This window comes from Talpa europaea (assembly GCF_964194135.1).
Source record: "Talpa europaea genome assembly, chromosome: 3".
Lineage (NCBI taxonomy): Eukaryota > Metazoa > Chordata > Mammalia > Eulipotyphla > Talpidae > Talpa > Talpa europaea.
This window is the reverse complement of record NC_140069.1, coordinates 34,605,250-34,618,770: the sequence shown is the minus strand read 5'-3', so window position 1 is coordinate 34,618,770 and position 13,521 is coordinate 34,605,250. Positions and strand designations below refer to the sequence as shown.

Here is a 13,521-nt window from a genome sequence, read left to right as displayed (position 1 = left end):
TACTGAAAAGAGATTAAATCCCATTTACCCTTTTCTTGGTGACTTCAAATACATCCTCTACATCTCAAAATGTTTTCTCCTCCTCAGAGTACATCCAGTGGCACTTAACCTGGAGGTTGTTGGCGCTTTAAATGAAATAGCAAATATGAAAAGGGCTGAATATTTTACTCATGGTATTAAATCAACATGAATTTTATTTTTATTCTACTTTTGTACCAGAGGGATTTTGTTTTTCTGGAGGGAGGTAAACTTTACAAAGTAACACCAGGGATAAATAAATGAAGATACCCTGGTTCAAGTGGCTTTCATAAGACAATGACTGAGTATTAGCTGAAAAAAATGTTTGAAACAGTTCTTTGAAACTGGCAACAACTAACTGCGGTCCTTTATTTCTCAACAGAGGATAGATGGAGCCTTTATGCATATTTTTCTTGACCTATGTGATGTTAGCAGTCTACTGTGAGAGGGCTGAGTTAAAAACAATCAAGATTATGAACTCAATGGCAAATTTAAGGATTAACTAAAAAACCGTAGCGCACAATAAAACTAGTGTTTGCATACAGCCTGTAGTATTCAAGGCAGGAAATACAGTCTCTAACACCAGCCAAATAAATATTTGGAAATGTTCGAATGAAAGAACACTGCAGATTTGCTTTTGTTCAGATCAAGGAAATTTTTGTCGAGTCAGAGTTTCTGCGGTGTAACCTGAATTCCCTTGGGCATAAATGCCAGTTAGACGCATGGATCTGTCCCTGTGGTGTGCCTTGCAATTTTTCTTTTCTGCTAAATAATGTTGAAAACAAGGGCTTCTAAGGGCAAGGCTGCTTGGTTTTCTCATGGGTCTTTCGCATACTCTATGTAAACTTCAGAGTCATTACCACAGTTGAATTCATTGCAAGTTGTTACAGAAATTAAATGAAGGTTGATGACTTCAATATGGTCTTACTTTCCACAGAATTCCTCCACCTCAAGTCCCTCCTATGAATGTGCTCTCTGCAGTCATCACTGAAGCTTTTGGGGTGGCACTCGTTGGCTATGTGGCCTCACTGGCTCTGGCTCAAGGATCTGCCAAAAAATTCAAATATTCAGTTGATGACAACCAGGTGGAGTATGCGTTAGCCCCTCTAAACAGCTATTGTATCATTGTACTGTGCGCTCTCAAATCCTGAAAATGCTGAGTTTATGAAAAATACCACTGTTTTAAGTGTATGGCAAGAATGGGTGGAAGTACACATTAGAAAAATTTCTAAATCATTCATAGAAATCTGAAAATCTGGTCTCTGTGGGTTGTTTATAATATACTTAAAAAAATAAGAGGACATCTTGACGTTCTTTTTGATTTGATATTAGGAGAGAATGCAAGTATATTTATCATTGCATGCTAACATTTAAGAATTATGGATTTTAAAGTATAAAAACACTAATTTTATTTGCTCCTCTTAGTAAAAAACAACAACAACAACAAAAAAAAACAAATAAAATGAAAGGATGTGAGGGTCTGTTCATAGATTACCAAAAGGTAAGGATTTTATGATCCTATTTCTAAATCTATCAATACTTCTGCTAGTGTCTTATTTCAAGCCCTGTGGCTGTGCCTTGCTGCACAGGTCTGCAGAGAGAGCTGTGAGATAGCAGTTAGAAATGCTAAGTTACCTGGGTCAAAATCTCACTCTGCTACTACAGGAATATAGTCATTTCTGTGCCTCAGGTTTCTCATGTGTCTAAAAGGAGATTTATTCATTCAATTATGCATAAGAAATCCTGCTACGAACTGGTCCAACCATTATGGAAAGCTGTCTGGAGGTTCCTCAGTCTTCTAAAACTGGAGCTACCATACGACCCAGCAATTCCACTTCTAGGGATCTACCCAAAGGACACAAAAACATTGATTCAAAAGAACACCTGTACCCCTATGTTTATTGCAGCACTGTTTACAATAGGTAAAACCTGGAAACAACCCAAATGCCCAAAAATAGATGACTGGATCAAGAAGATGTGGCAGATATACACAACGGAATATTATTCAGCAATCAAAAAAGATAAACTCATGCCATTTGCAGCAACATGGATGGAACTGGAAGGAATTATGCTCAGTGAAATAAGCCAGAAGGAAAAAGAAAAATATCAGATGGTTTCACTTATAGCAGGAATATAGGGAGACCAAATAAGATATCAGTGTAAAAAAATAATAACAGTACAAAACACAACAAAGCAAAAATGGACAATTATAAATCAGAGACATCCTGCAGGGGAGGAGTAGGGAGAGGGATCAGAGGGAGGGAGGGAGGAGCACAGGGGACAGAGGTGATGGTGCATGGGTGCATTGGGGAAGGAAACTATGGGGACTACACCTGAGGGGGTGGGGGGAAGCAAATATTATTTAAAAATGAACAATGATGTAAAAAATAAAAAAATATAAAAAAAGAAAAAAAAATCCTGCTATGTACCAGGCACAGGTCCAGATATAAAGGAGTCAATGCCACACAACACAACCATCTTTCCTCATCTCAAAACCTTCAGTGGGGCCTCCCCTGGTGGCACAGGCGGTTGAGTGCAGTGCTGTGAAGCTGTCCGCAGCCTCTGCAGCGCCGGTTCGATCCCGGCCCGCCGGCAAGAATCTCACATGGCGAGCAGACCTCTCCTGTCTTGCCTCCTGCTCCCCTCAGCAGTGTATTTCATCAGTCTGCCTGTTCTGTTCCCCGCTCTGTCTCTGCTGAATCCTCTCACCTCCTGTAATCTGGCCTGTATCCCGTTCTTAGGAGTATAAATAAATAAATAAATCTTAAAAAAAAAAACAAAAACCCTTGGAGGCTTCTCATCATGCTCAGGTGAAAAGTCTCTATAACAAAGCTTACAAGAAAGACCATCTTGAACTGCCACCATCCTTTTTCATCTCTGTTTTCATATCCCTTTTATATTCTGTTAGCAACACTTAACAGCCTTGCTTTTCCTCAACCCTGTATTATGCTGTTAACTCGGGACATTTGCACTTGCTGTTCCTGTTTCCAGAAACTTTGTTCCCCCAGATATCTGCATGCCTCTATTATTCTAATATACCCTTTCAGGGAGGTCTTCCTTGGTAACCTAAACCCCTAAACTCCAGATTTTTCCACGGCTTCCTCTGCCTTACTTTCCATATGTTATCTTGTTTATTGTGAGCCTTACCGCACTAGAACATCAACTATGAAGACAGATATATTTGTCAGTGTTGTTACTGGTAGTACTAGAAGCAGGAAACATCAGGAGGCTTTTGCAATAATCTAGGTGAGATTTGATGACTTGTCCCAGGAGGTAGCTAGGGAGGAGATGAGAAGTGGACAGATTCTGGATTGGATGTGGGTGCCATCTCAGAAGTGCAAGAATCCAGTTTTGGCTCAATTAATTAGAACTTAAGATGGGGAAGAATGCTGGAGAACTAGGTTGGGGTGATAAAGAGCGATAGTCCACTTATCAATAGTTTGGATTATTAGCCCTTTAAATGGAGATGTTGAGTAGGAGGTTGGCTCTGTGAGCCTGATGTTCAGAGGAGTAGTCCAGGCTGGTTCCATAATATTGGGAGTTGTCAATGTGTATTTGGGTAGCTAAAATGGGGCCTGAGAAGAGAAGGGGTCCAATGTTTATGATTTGTTCTTTGAAAAGGAACCGCAACACAAAGAAAATTGAGAAGAACCACAAAGATGATCAGATAGCTAGGAGGAAAGCAGAGGGTAGGGGGTCCTTGAAATGAACTAAAAGTCTTTCAGGAAGAAGAGGTGAGCAACTAAATTCTGTCAAGTACCACTTTTAGGCCAGTTAACAAGAATGAACCACTGCATTTAGCATAGAATACTGTTGCTGTGATGGGAACAAAAGCCTTCTTCATAGGGCCTTAAAAGAGAAGAGTGATTGGCAACAGACTTAAAAAACATGTGTACTTTCTTATTAAGGTTAAGAAAATTAAATGAGTATGGAGATTGGTAGAGTTTGTGGTTCATTGTGAGTACTCAATAAACATTTGCTATTTCTATTGTGCTCTTATCACAGTCAAGGGAAGAGAAATTGAATGGAAATTAACCTTGTTCCTTAACAAATGGTACCTGTAGTCTCTAAGAGGTGAATATGAATAACAAGTGATATATTTCCTTATATTAAATTTGTAGGAATTTTTGGCCCATGGTCTCAGCAACTTGATCCCTTCATTTTTCTTCTGTATACCAAATGCTGCTGCCCTGGGAAGGACTGCCTGTCTCTATAGCACGGGAGCAAAGACACAGGTAACTTCACTGTTCAATAGGGGCCAAAGGGCTCTCCTTCTTGAGGGTGGGAAGAATGAAAATATCTTTGCTTCTTCAATTTTTTTGTGACTGTCTCCTTTCTTTCTTTCTTATGAATGATCCTTACTGAAGTTGAAAGATTTAATGCACAGACTAGAAAATCCTTCACTAATGGCAGCTATTGTTGGCAAACTTTGAACCAAAGCTCCCTCTAGTGGTGCTTCTAATTTATTTTTGGTTAATTTTGCCAATTTGAAATTTCCCTTTTTGTTCACTTTTATTAAATAATATAAAGATAATTATGTAGAATAAGTCTTTGACAATATATTTACTATCTATAGGTATGTAAAAATGTGTAAATGTATGTCTGTGTACATTATAATTTAAAGAAGAAATTAATATATATTTTTAAAAACTCAAGTCAATTATACCAGGTTTTATGTTGGGTATTGGTAACATGGCTACGGTGATTTACAGATATTGCTGTGATGAGGATGGTGGTGGTGGTGAGGCTGGTGGAAGCATATAATGAGTGCTGTGTTAGGCATTGAGTCATACTTTTTTATATAAATAAACTCATTTGACCCTTTAGATAACTATATGAAGGATATATAATTTTAACCCTCAGTTTCCACATGAAAACTTGAGGAAAAGAGGGTTAAATTAACTTACCCATTTCATGGTGGAGTGATGGAGCTAGGATTTGAATCCAGTAGATTTATATAAAATCTCAAACTCCTAACCAGTGATCCATATAAAAAAGTTCATGTATATTTTAACATAAGAAATTAGTATTTACAGTAACCATTATTAAAAAATCACATTTATTTAAAATTAGAATTGAGTGATATTCTATAAAATGTATTATTTGATTATTCAAACATTTATTAGTAACATACCTTATATTAAGTCTTTTTGGGGTGGTTGTAGAATAATAAATTTGAAAAGGAGATGGTGCTTGACATTGGGGATAAGTATCAAGAGAAAGATGGGTAAATGAGCATTCAAGATAATATCAAACCAACTAATATAATTGTTAATGAATGTAGAATGGAGCAAAGGACAAGAGACAAATTCTTACTCTGAATAACTTTCTATCTGTAAAATTCCAAGATTCTTTAGTAGTTTCCAACCAGTTTCTCTCAAAGTTGGGTATCTAGATTCCTCTCTTTAAGTTCAAGCAAGTACAATGAGTGGTTAAGAGCATGGGTTCCAGAGTCTGGCTTGGGTCCTGGCTCAGTAATGATTGAGTGACTGCACAAGTAACCTGACCTCTCTGCATGGGGGTGTGTATGTGTGTGGAAGTGGGGTGGGGGTTGTTTATCTGTTAAAGTGATTAATATGAGGATTAAATGAGATAATAATACATTTTTCGCACAATGCCTGAGCACCAAATAATTGCTACTTCAAAGTTAACAGTTATCATTGGTTTTATTATTATTAAAAATTCCATTATTATAATAAGATATTTTCAGAATCTCCTCCTAACATTTGGTATTAAAAAGTTCTGACTTGGTTTGGATACAGCAGGGCAGTTTTCTAATCTAAGTGGCCCCTCCAACTTGCTGTGGGATCTTGAGTGAGTTAGCACTTTCATCCATCACATGCACAGAGAAGGTTAGTATAGAATTTGTGTGGCATCTTCATCTTGGCTGTATTTCATAGCTTGGATTTCCTTAGGTACCTACCTGCTTTTCCAACTACTATTTTAATAAGAATTAAACCAGCTGATTCATTATTGTAACTTTCAACAACGAATGTTTAAAAGAAAGTATACTTTGAGAACACTCAGTTATTTTAAAATTTGGGCATTTAGTGCCTCCCCGGTGGCGCAGCGGTTGAGCGCTGGGCTGTGAAGATACCCGCAGCCTCTGCAGCGCCGGTTCAATCCCCGGCCACCAGGGAGGGTCCCATGTGGCGCTCAGACCTCTCCTGCTGCCCGCTGCTCCCCTCAGCAGTGTATTTTGTCAGTCTTCCTGTTCTGCTCTCCGCTCTGGCTCTGGTGAATTCTCTTACCCTCCCGTGCTTCTAACTGTATCCCAGTGCTTGTGTAAATAAATTAACAAATCTTAAAAAAAAATTGGGGCATTTATCATTTGGGTTGGGAAAACATTTGTTTTATTAATAGAATGGGAATGAAGAGGTACCTCTTCTCTTTTCTGTTCTGGAGGTCTCATAACTTTCCTAAGTACTTATTGTTGCAGAGATATTTTCTGCAAGACATTCTATTCATCAGACTTCAGAAGGTATTCAATAGGACTCTAGTTCAAGAAAATAATGCTAAGCAGCAGAGCATTTCTCTTGCTGCTCTGCTTGTCGAGATGATCACTAATCGTCCAACAATTCCCATTCCATGGTACAGAGTAATACTCTGATTTATTGTCCTTACCCAAATCGAGGAGGCATTCCCAAGGCAGTCATTTTAGACCTTTAACATTGCATCTGCTGTGGGTATACCTGATGACTCGCATGCTTTGAAGAAGGAGCTGGCAAGCCAAGTCTTAAAAGCCTTGTTCTAAATAGGCTATTTGTGAAACCAGTGTACTATGTGATAAGATTTTATAGAACAATCACTTAAATGGCTCTGATTCCCTTAGGGATTCAATTTATACCCAGTAAATCAATCTATTGAAAGATGTAGTCTTTTAATTTCAAGGCTAGTAATTATTAATTTAGTTAAGTTATAATTTCTAATGGAAACTTTATTGTATTTAAAATATCTAGGAACATTAAAATATATTTGGCTTCATGGATCCCTTTTAACTCCCTAACTCTATCACCTCTATCACCTTTGCCTTTCTGTGCGTCAGCTCCTTCCAGGAAGTTTAGATTCTAGCTGTCTATGTCTAGAATCTAAGTTTAGATTCTAGCTGTTTCTGAAGCAAAGATGTAGGGTTTTTCTTTTCAGGCACATTGTAAGTACATGAGGGAAAGTTCCACAGGAGGGATGAATGCCTTTGTCTTCTGTTGTGAAATAAACTTTAGGAGTTGATGTCCTTTCCTTTCCATAGAAACATATATTTACTGGGTTACTTGAATGAGTTCTCTGTTCTTCTCTTTCACACCAAGCTCTCTTTAATTCAGTGGAATGAGAGGAATCAGGTTTGTTGTTTAAAAATTCTTATCATGTGAAATCATCAGTGCTCCTAAATAATCTGTAAATTATAATTTGGCATACAGTAACATTTTAGTGTGTTCCTTAAAGACTTATTTTCCACAGAAGAATTTGGTTCCCCTTTAAAGGCTTGGGAGTTCTGGAGGTGAGTTCCATTAAATATGGAAGGAATTCTTGTGTAGCTTCTTCCATTTAGCTTAATGGCTGTGTCATCTATGTTGTTGTGGGCATCAGCAGTCTGTTCTTTTTCATTACTGAGTAGCATTCTATTGTATGTATACCATGATTTGTTTATTATTTACGAGTTGTTGAACATTTAATTTATTTACAGTTTTGGGTGTTTATGAATAAAACTGCTCTAAAAATTTACATATAGGTATTTGCTTCAGCACACACTTTCATTTCTCTTAGGAGGTTCTGGGTCAGATGGTAGGTAGGCACATAACTTCATAAGAAACCGCCAAACCATTTTTCAAGTTGATGGTACCATAATGTATTCCTATGAGCAATGTCTGAGCACTCAGTTTCGGTGTCCTTGCCAGTTCTTGTTACTGATTAGTTATTTTTTGTATATATATATAAAATTTTAGTCATTTTAATAGATCCTGATAATCTTTGATATCTCCATAATGACTGTAGGTATTTTTGTGGTACTGTGAAAGTCTTCATTTTTTTCTAACTAGGTTGATAATTTGGTCAAATGTGTTATTAAGACATGAATATTTATTTGCATAGGTGAAATCGGTTCTCCATCAAATGCAGCATGGCTAGGAGTCAGGTGTTTTGAATTGCCATTTGTCAGCAGGTTGAGTAAGTCAGAACATGATACTAATGACTTTTCAGGATTAATAAAGTGAAGTTTGTTCCACTGCCAGAGATTGCTCCCATAATCCCATATAACCGCTTCATACTAGAACTTTTATTAACAAAGAACTCCAAAGAAGACAGTAAATGCTTCGTCGGAAATTTATCATCAGTACAGAAAACCTCAAGTTCCTTATTCGGCCATTATCCAAATAACTCCCTAGAAAATAAGGAGGGGAATCAGGCTGAATGACAACAGGCTAAAGGACTTTTAATTGAAATGTCACTTTCACTGTGAAACAAAAAAACCATTGCTCTGATATGTGGTAAAAGTTTATGGTGTCCTATTTCTTTGTGTGGAATTGCTTTTCCCTCATCTCTGACTTAATTTGATTGCACCAGTTTGTCAGTTGTCATTTTTGGGTTCCTTCAGCTGAAAAATAGAGATGACAGTTTATGCAATTTAACAGTCATGTGCCAACATTTTGTTTCTTCTAATCAAGATGAACTGAGAATGATCTTTTGCCCTGTAACTTTGGGGTAATGATAAAATCTAAAGCTTTCTTGTTTTGTGTGTCTTATATTTTACAGGTGGCTTGTCTAATATCTTGCATTTTTGTCCTAATAGTCATCTATGCAATAGGACCTTTGCTTTACTGGCTGCCCATGGTACAGTAGTGCTTTTCATTATCTACTTTCTAACTTTATTTTTAATAAAAATTGTTATGTATTAAAATGTCTTGGAAATTTATCCTCCATGATCCTAAATCTGAAAAGCATGGGATGAAAATAATGGAGGCGAGTTGGGAAGAGACCACATTTGTTAGAGGGACAAGTGGCTCTTGTATAAAGACTCTTGCATAAAGCTAGCCTTTTGAATTACATTGATACTGTGCTCATCTGGAGGGTGGAATGAGGCAGTTACACCAAATGGACACAGAAAGAATTTTATCAGAATTTGGACTATCAGGGAACGTATGCCCAGCAAGGGACCGTTGGTACCACCTTATCCCACAGTGACTCAGAATACAAGTACCAGTGATTCATCTTATTCTTCGTAAGTCTGGGACAATGTCAGACTTCTGGTCTTCAGAGAGATGTCTGAGTCCTTTCTTGTTATCATTATTCATTCATGCATTAAGAATAAATCATTTATATGGGTTGATCTTCCAATAACCAAGTTTATTTTCAATACAGTTATAAATATCTTGAAGTGAAACCAGATAATTGGTACTCAAAGCAATTACAAAGAAATATATTATATAAACATTTAATACTTTTGCAACAAATAACTTTCAAACAAATGGCAATGAATAATTACATAGTTAAAAGGATATTCAGCCTTTAATATTTACTCATAATTTACTACTTTTTTTCTTGTTTATTTAAAATGCATTAAGTTGTACCCCATTATTTTCTAGAATTGATATTACATTCCTCCAGTTCAGTAATAAGTTAGTGCTCAAAAAAATAAGAATTATTTTATGGTAATTGCTTTTCTCTAATAGGTAATTTAAAAACAAAGAAAAACACCTTGGCTCTTTAAAATTTAGATTAAAATCTTTGTCTTGTTTCTTTATTAACTTATTTCTCATTTGTAGTGTGTTCTTGCAAGTATTATTGTCGTGGGATTGAAGGGAATGTTAATACAATTTCGAGATTTAAAAAAATATTGGAATGTGGATAAAATTGATTGGGTAAGTATAAACTTGCCATCTCACCTTCCCACTCTTATTTAGATTGTATCAAATATATCCAAGTGGTTATATTCCTTTTTTTCTTGTGGCCCACCCTTGCCCCTAGAAAATAAGGGTCTTATCAGAATATTGTTGTATAGAATTTTTATGACTAAAACATTAATGGATAAATCTATAGTTCATTGAACTTTCAGGATAAATTTGTTGGCTTTTTTTAAAGATTTATTTATTTATACAAGAACTGGGGTACAGGCCACATGCCTAGGAGGTTGAGAGAATTCACCAGAGACAGAGCGGGGAACAGAACAGGCAGACAGACCGAAATACACTGCCAAGGGGAGCAACTGGTGAGACAGAAGAGGTCTGCCCGCCATGTGGGTGGCTCCCTGGCTGGCCTGGATCGAACCCGCATGGGTGGGAGGGTGGGGGGCGGCTGCGGACAGCTGCGCAGCACAGCGCTCAACTGCTTGCGCCACCAGAGAGGCCACAAATTTGTTGGCTTCTACTGTTCTTTAGATTATTTTCTGTATTTCAAAGTATTAGTCAATACCTTATTTTGTAGTTAGGAGTTGTGGGTATACTCTTCAGTCATCATACTGGATTTTACTTTTTGTATGTTCATTTTTTAGATTGTTTTTGATAGATTTCTTTTTTAATATTTTAAAATATTTATGCATACAAGAACTGGGCTCCAGGCCAGAGGTGCAGGAGGTGAGGGGATTCATCAGAGACAGAGTGGGGAACAGAACAGGCAGAGTGACTGGAATACACTGCTGAGGAGAGCAGCAGGTGAGACAGGAGAGGTCTGCTGTGCCATGTGGGTTAGTTCCCTGGCTGAGGATGGAACTCGTGCTGCAGTGGCTGCAGATAGCCTCACACTGCTGTGACTTAACCTCTTGTGCCACCCGGGAGGCCCTTTTGATAGATTCAATAGGGGGATAGAATAAAAAATGTCTTTAATATATTGTCTAAATATTATATCAAAATTTATACTGAGAAAGGCATTTCTGGCAGCAGTGTGAGAAATTTACAGTGTTGAAAAGAAGTTAAGAGATTATTAGAATAGTTAAGTAAGATAGTTAAGTAATAGACAGTTAAGTAAGAGATTATCAGAATAATCTAGCAGGGCAATGGAAAAATATGACTAGGATATTATCAGTGAATTGAGAAAAGCACATAGTTTGAAATTTATTTTTTTTGTGTGTGTGTGTGTGAAAGAACTGGGGTATATGCCAGAGGTGCAGGGAGTGATAGGACTCACCAGAGACAGAGTGGGGAGCAGAACAGGTGGATCTACTGAAATACACTGCTGAGGAGAGCAGTGGGCCAGATAGGAGAGGTCTGCTGTGCAATATGTGGATTTGCTCTCTGGCCGGAGATCAAACTCAGCACTGAGACTTAATCCCTAGGTCACCAGGGAGGCCCTTAAATATTTTTAATTAATAATTGACAGGACTTGAGAAATCACTGGGCACATGAAAAAGGAAATAGAGTAAAGTATGTTTACAAAGTTTCTGATGATAGTGTCTTGAGGAATATTTGTGTTTATACCTGAAGGAGAAATTTAGAGAAAGTACAGAGTTAGCATTTAAACATGTTGAGTTTGAAGGTATTTGATAGTTTGAAAAATGGTTTAATAGAATTGGTAATTTCCTACTTAGAGGTGATTTGAGAATTTGGAGTAAGCAAGGCAATGTGGTGTGGGCAAAGAACAAGGTTGAGAAATGTGATGTGGATATAGCCAAAACATGATTCAATGGGACATTGGGTTTAGCTTAATAATGATTTCCTGTGGTTGAACTTCACAGATATTTCTTAACTATGAAGAGATTCAATAGTGGAAAGCCTTGGATTATTGGGATATTATCTGGTTATAGCATTTGGAGTGATAATATTGCACAAGCTGTGGGGTGATATAGGCTACATGAACCAATAGACAGTGTATATCTAGATTATGCAATAGATAAAATATTCCTAAAAGATCATGGAAGTAAACAAAGGTGAGTGTGTATGAAATAATTCAAAGATTGAAAGTTAAGAAATCATGGAAGATGGGTCTCCCTTGTGGCACAAGGGGTTAAGATGCAACATATGCAGCTATCTGCAGCCACTGCAGCACGAGTTCGATCCCCGGCCAGGGAGCTACCCGCATGGCGCAGCAGCCCTCTCCTGACTCTCCCGCTGCTCCCCTCAGCAGTGTACTTCAGTCAATCTGCCTGTTCTGTTTGCTACTCTGTCTCTGGTGAATCCTCTCACCTGCCACATCTCTGGCCTGTACCCCAGTTCTTGTATGCATAAATAAATAAATTTTTAAACAAAAAGAAATCACAGAAGATACCATCATATGAAAAATTAGAAACTTTTATTTCTTTCATTATTCTTTTATAGTTTAATAATGATTCTACTTTTAGGTGCAGGTCATAACCCTCTTAGAAATAATGAGAAAACTGGGATCCAGTTGAGAATTACAGAAACTTGATAATACGGATCAGTCACCAAAATAGATAGGAAACAGGCCAGGGAAAGGGATGTGATTGAGTCACTACTGAACTGTGTTTCACAGGGATGCATTTCCATAAGCAAAATATATATGTGTACATGTAAATATATATATATATATATTTGTGTGCATATATATATATATATTTCCTACTTGAATTCAACTTTGGGGTTAGCTTGTGTTTGGGGGCTGAGAATGCCAAATATGGAAGATAATCAAATATATATATATAAAAATAAAAAAAATTGGGCTAACTAATTCCTTGTAACTCTGACAACCTGCATTTGGATTTTAAGGGGAATCGTTGCAGAAGAGTTTGGGGATTTATTCTAACCAATGGAACTATTTACTGATCTATGTTACAATTTCCATTTGCTATCTTTTCAAAGCTATAAGTGTAGCCCCAGGAAATAACTCAACATTGTAATCCAGGCTTACAATAGATGATGCTGTGGGAGCATAAATATGCTTTAAAAATAGAACCAGATGGTACCAAAATTTTTGGTTGTTCTGATGAATCATGGCCTCCAGGCTATGTGGTTTTTTAAATGGCAGGGACCAGGATCCTCAGTTCCCTATGCAATATTGAATCATGGAGAATGACCAAATGGAATTTTACTTATGAAGCTTTTGGTGAGGCCTTACTCTGCCATACCAGGCAGGTTCAGTCAATATTAGGAGATGAAGAAGAAGCAGAGTAGTCCATGGCAAGTTAAAGTAATGATCATAAACTTGTAGCCTTATTTTTACATGATTAAGTATAGTACATTAGGCAGGAAAAAACATGCTGTGTACAAATAGAATATTCAAATGAGTGGCTACTCTTCCTGAGAAAAAATATCTCAGTGGCTAACCTAGTAAATGACAATATGAGAATTATGTAATCATAAGTGCAAAATTAGCATTACATTTGTAGGGATGGATTTTGATATATTTGTTTCTTCTATATAAAAAAATTCCTTGATTCACTTCCAATGACTTCACTTTTCAAAGTAGCCTATTATTAAGAATCACTCAAGCTAAGAGTTGATAAATAATAGAGGAAAAGTATTTTAGTAATAAGTGCCCTTAGAAATGTTTCATGCTTGTCTGAAAACAAAACAAAATAAAACAACAACACTTTACATTCCTCCCAAAGAATCTATGCTATTC

General features: G+C 37.0%; 1 protein-coding gene across 1 annotated transcript in view; it reads left to right on the top strand.

Moving 5' to 3' along the window:
- The window catches only part of SLC26A7 (solute carrier family 26 member 7), a gene marked incomplete at both ends in the record, with an annotated part of 95,827 nt that overhangs the window by 61,790 nt on the left and 20,516 nt on the right, over positions 1-13,521 (top strand). Inside the window, 4 exons of the mRNA XM_084229364.1 lie at positions 956-1,103; positions 4,140-4,253; positions 8,764-8,841; positions 9,774-9,869. Of these exons, the coding sequence (XP_084085490.1) occupies positions 956-1,103; positions 4,140-4,253; positions 8,764-8,841; positions 9,774-9,869 (436 nt within the window). The remainder of the gene's footprint in view (positions 1-955; positions 1,104-4,139; positions 4,254-8,763; positions 8,842-9,773; positions 9,870-13,521) is intronic.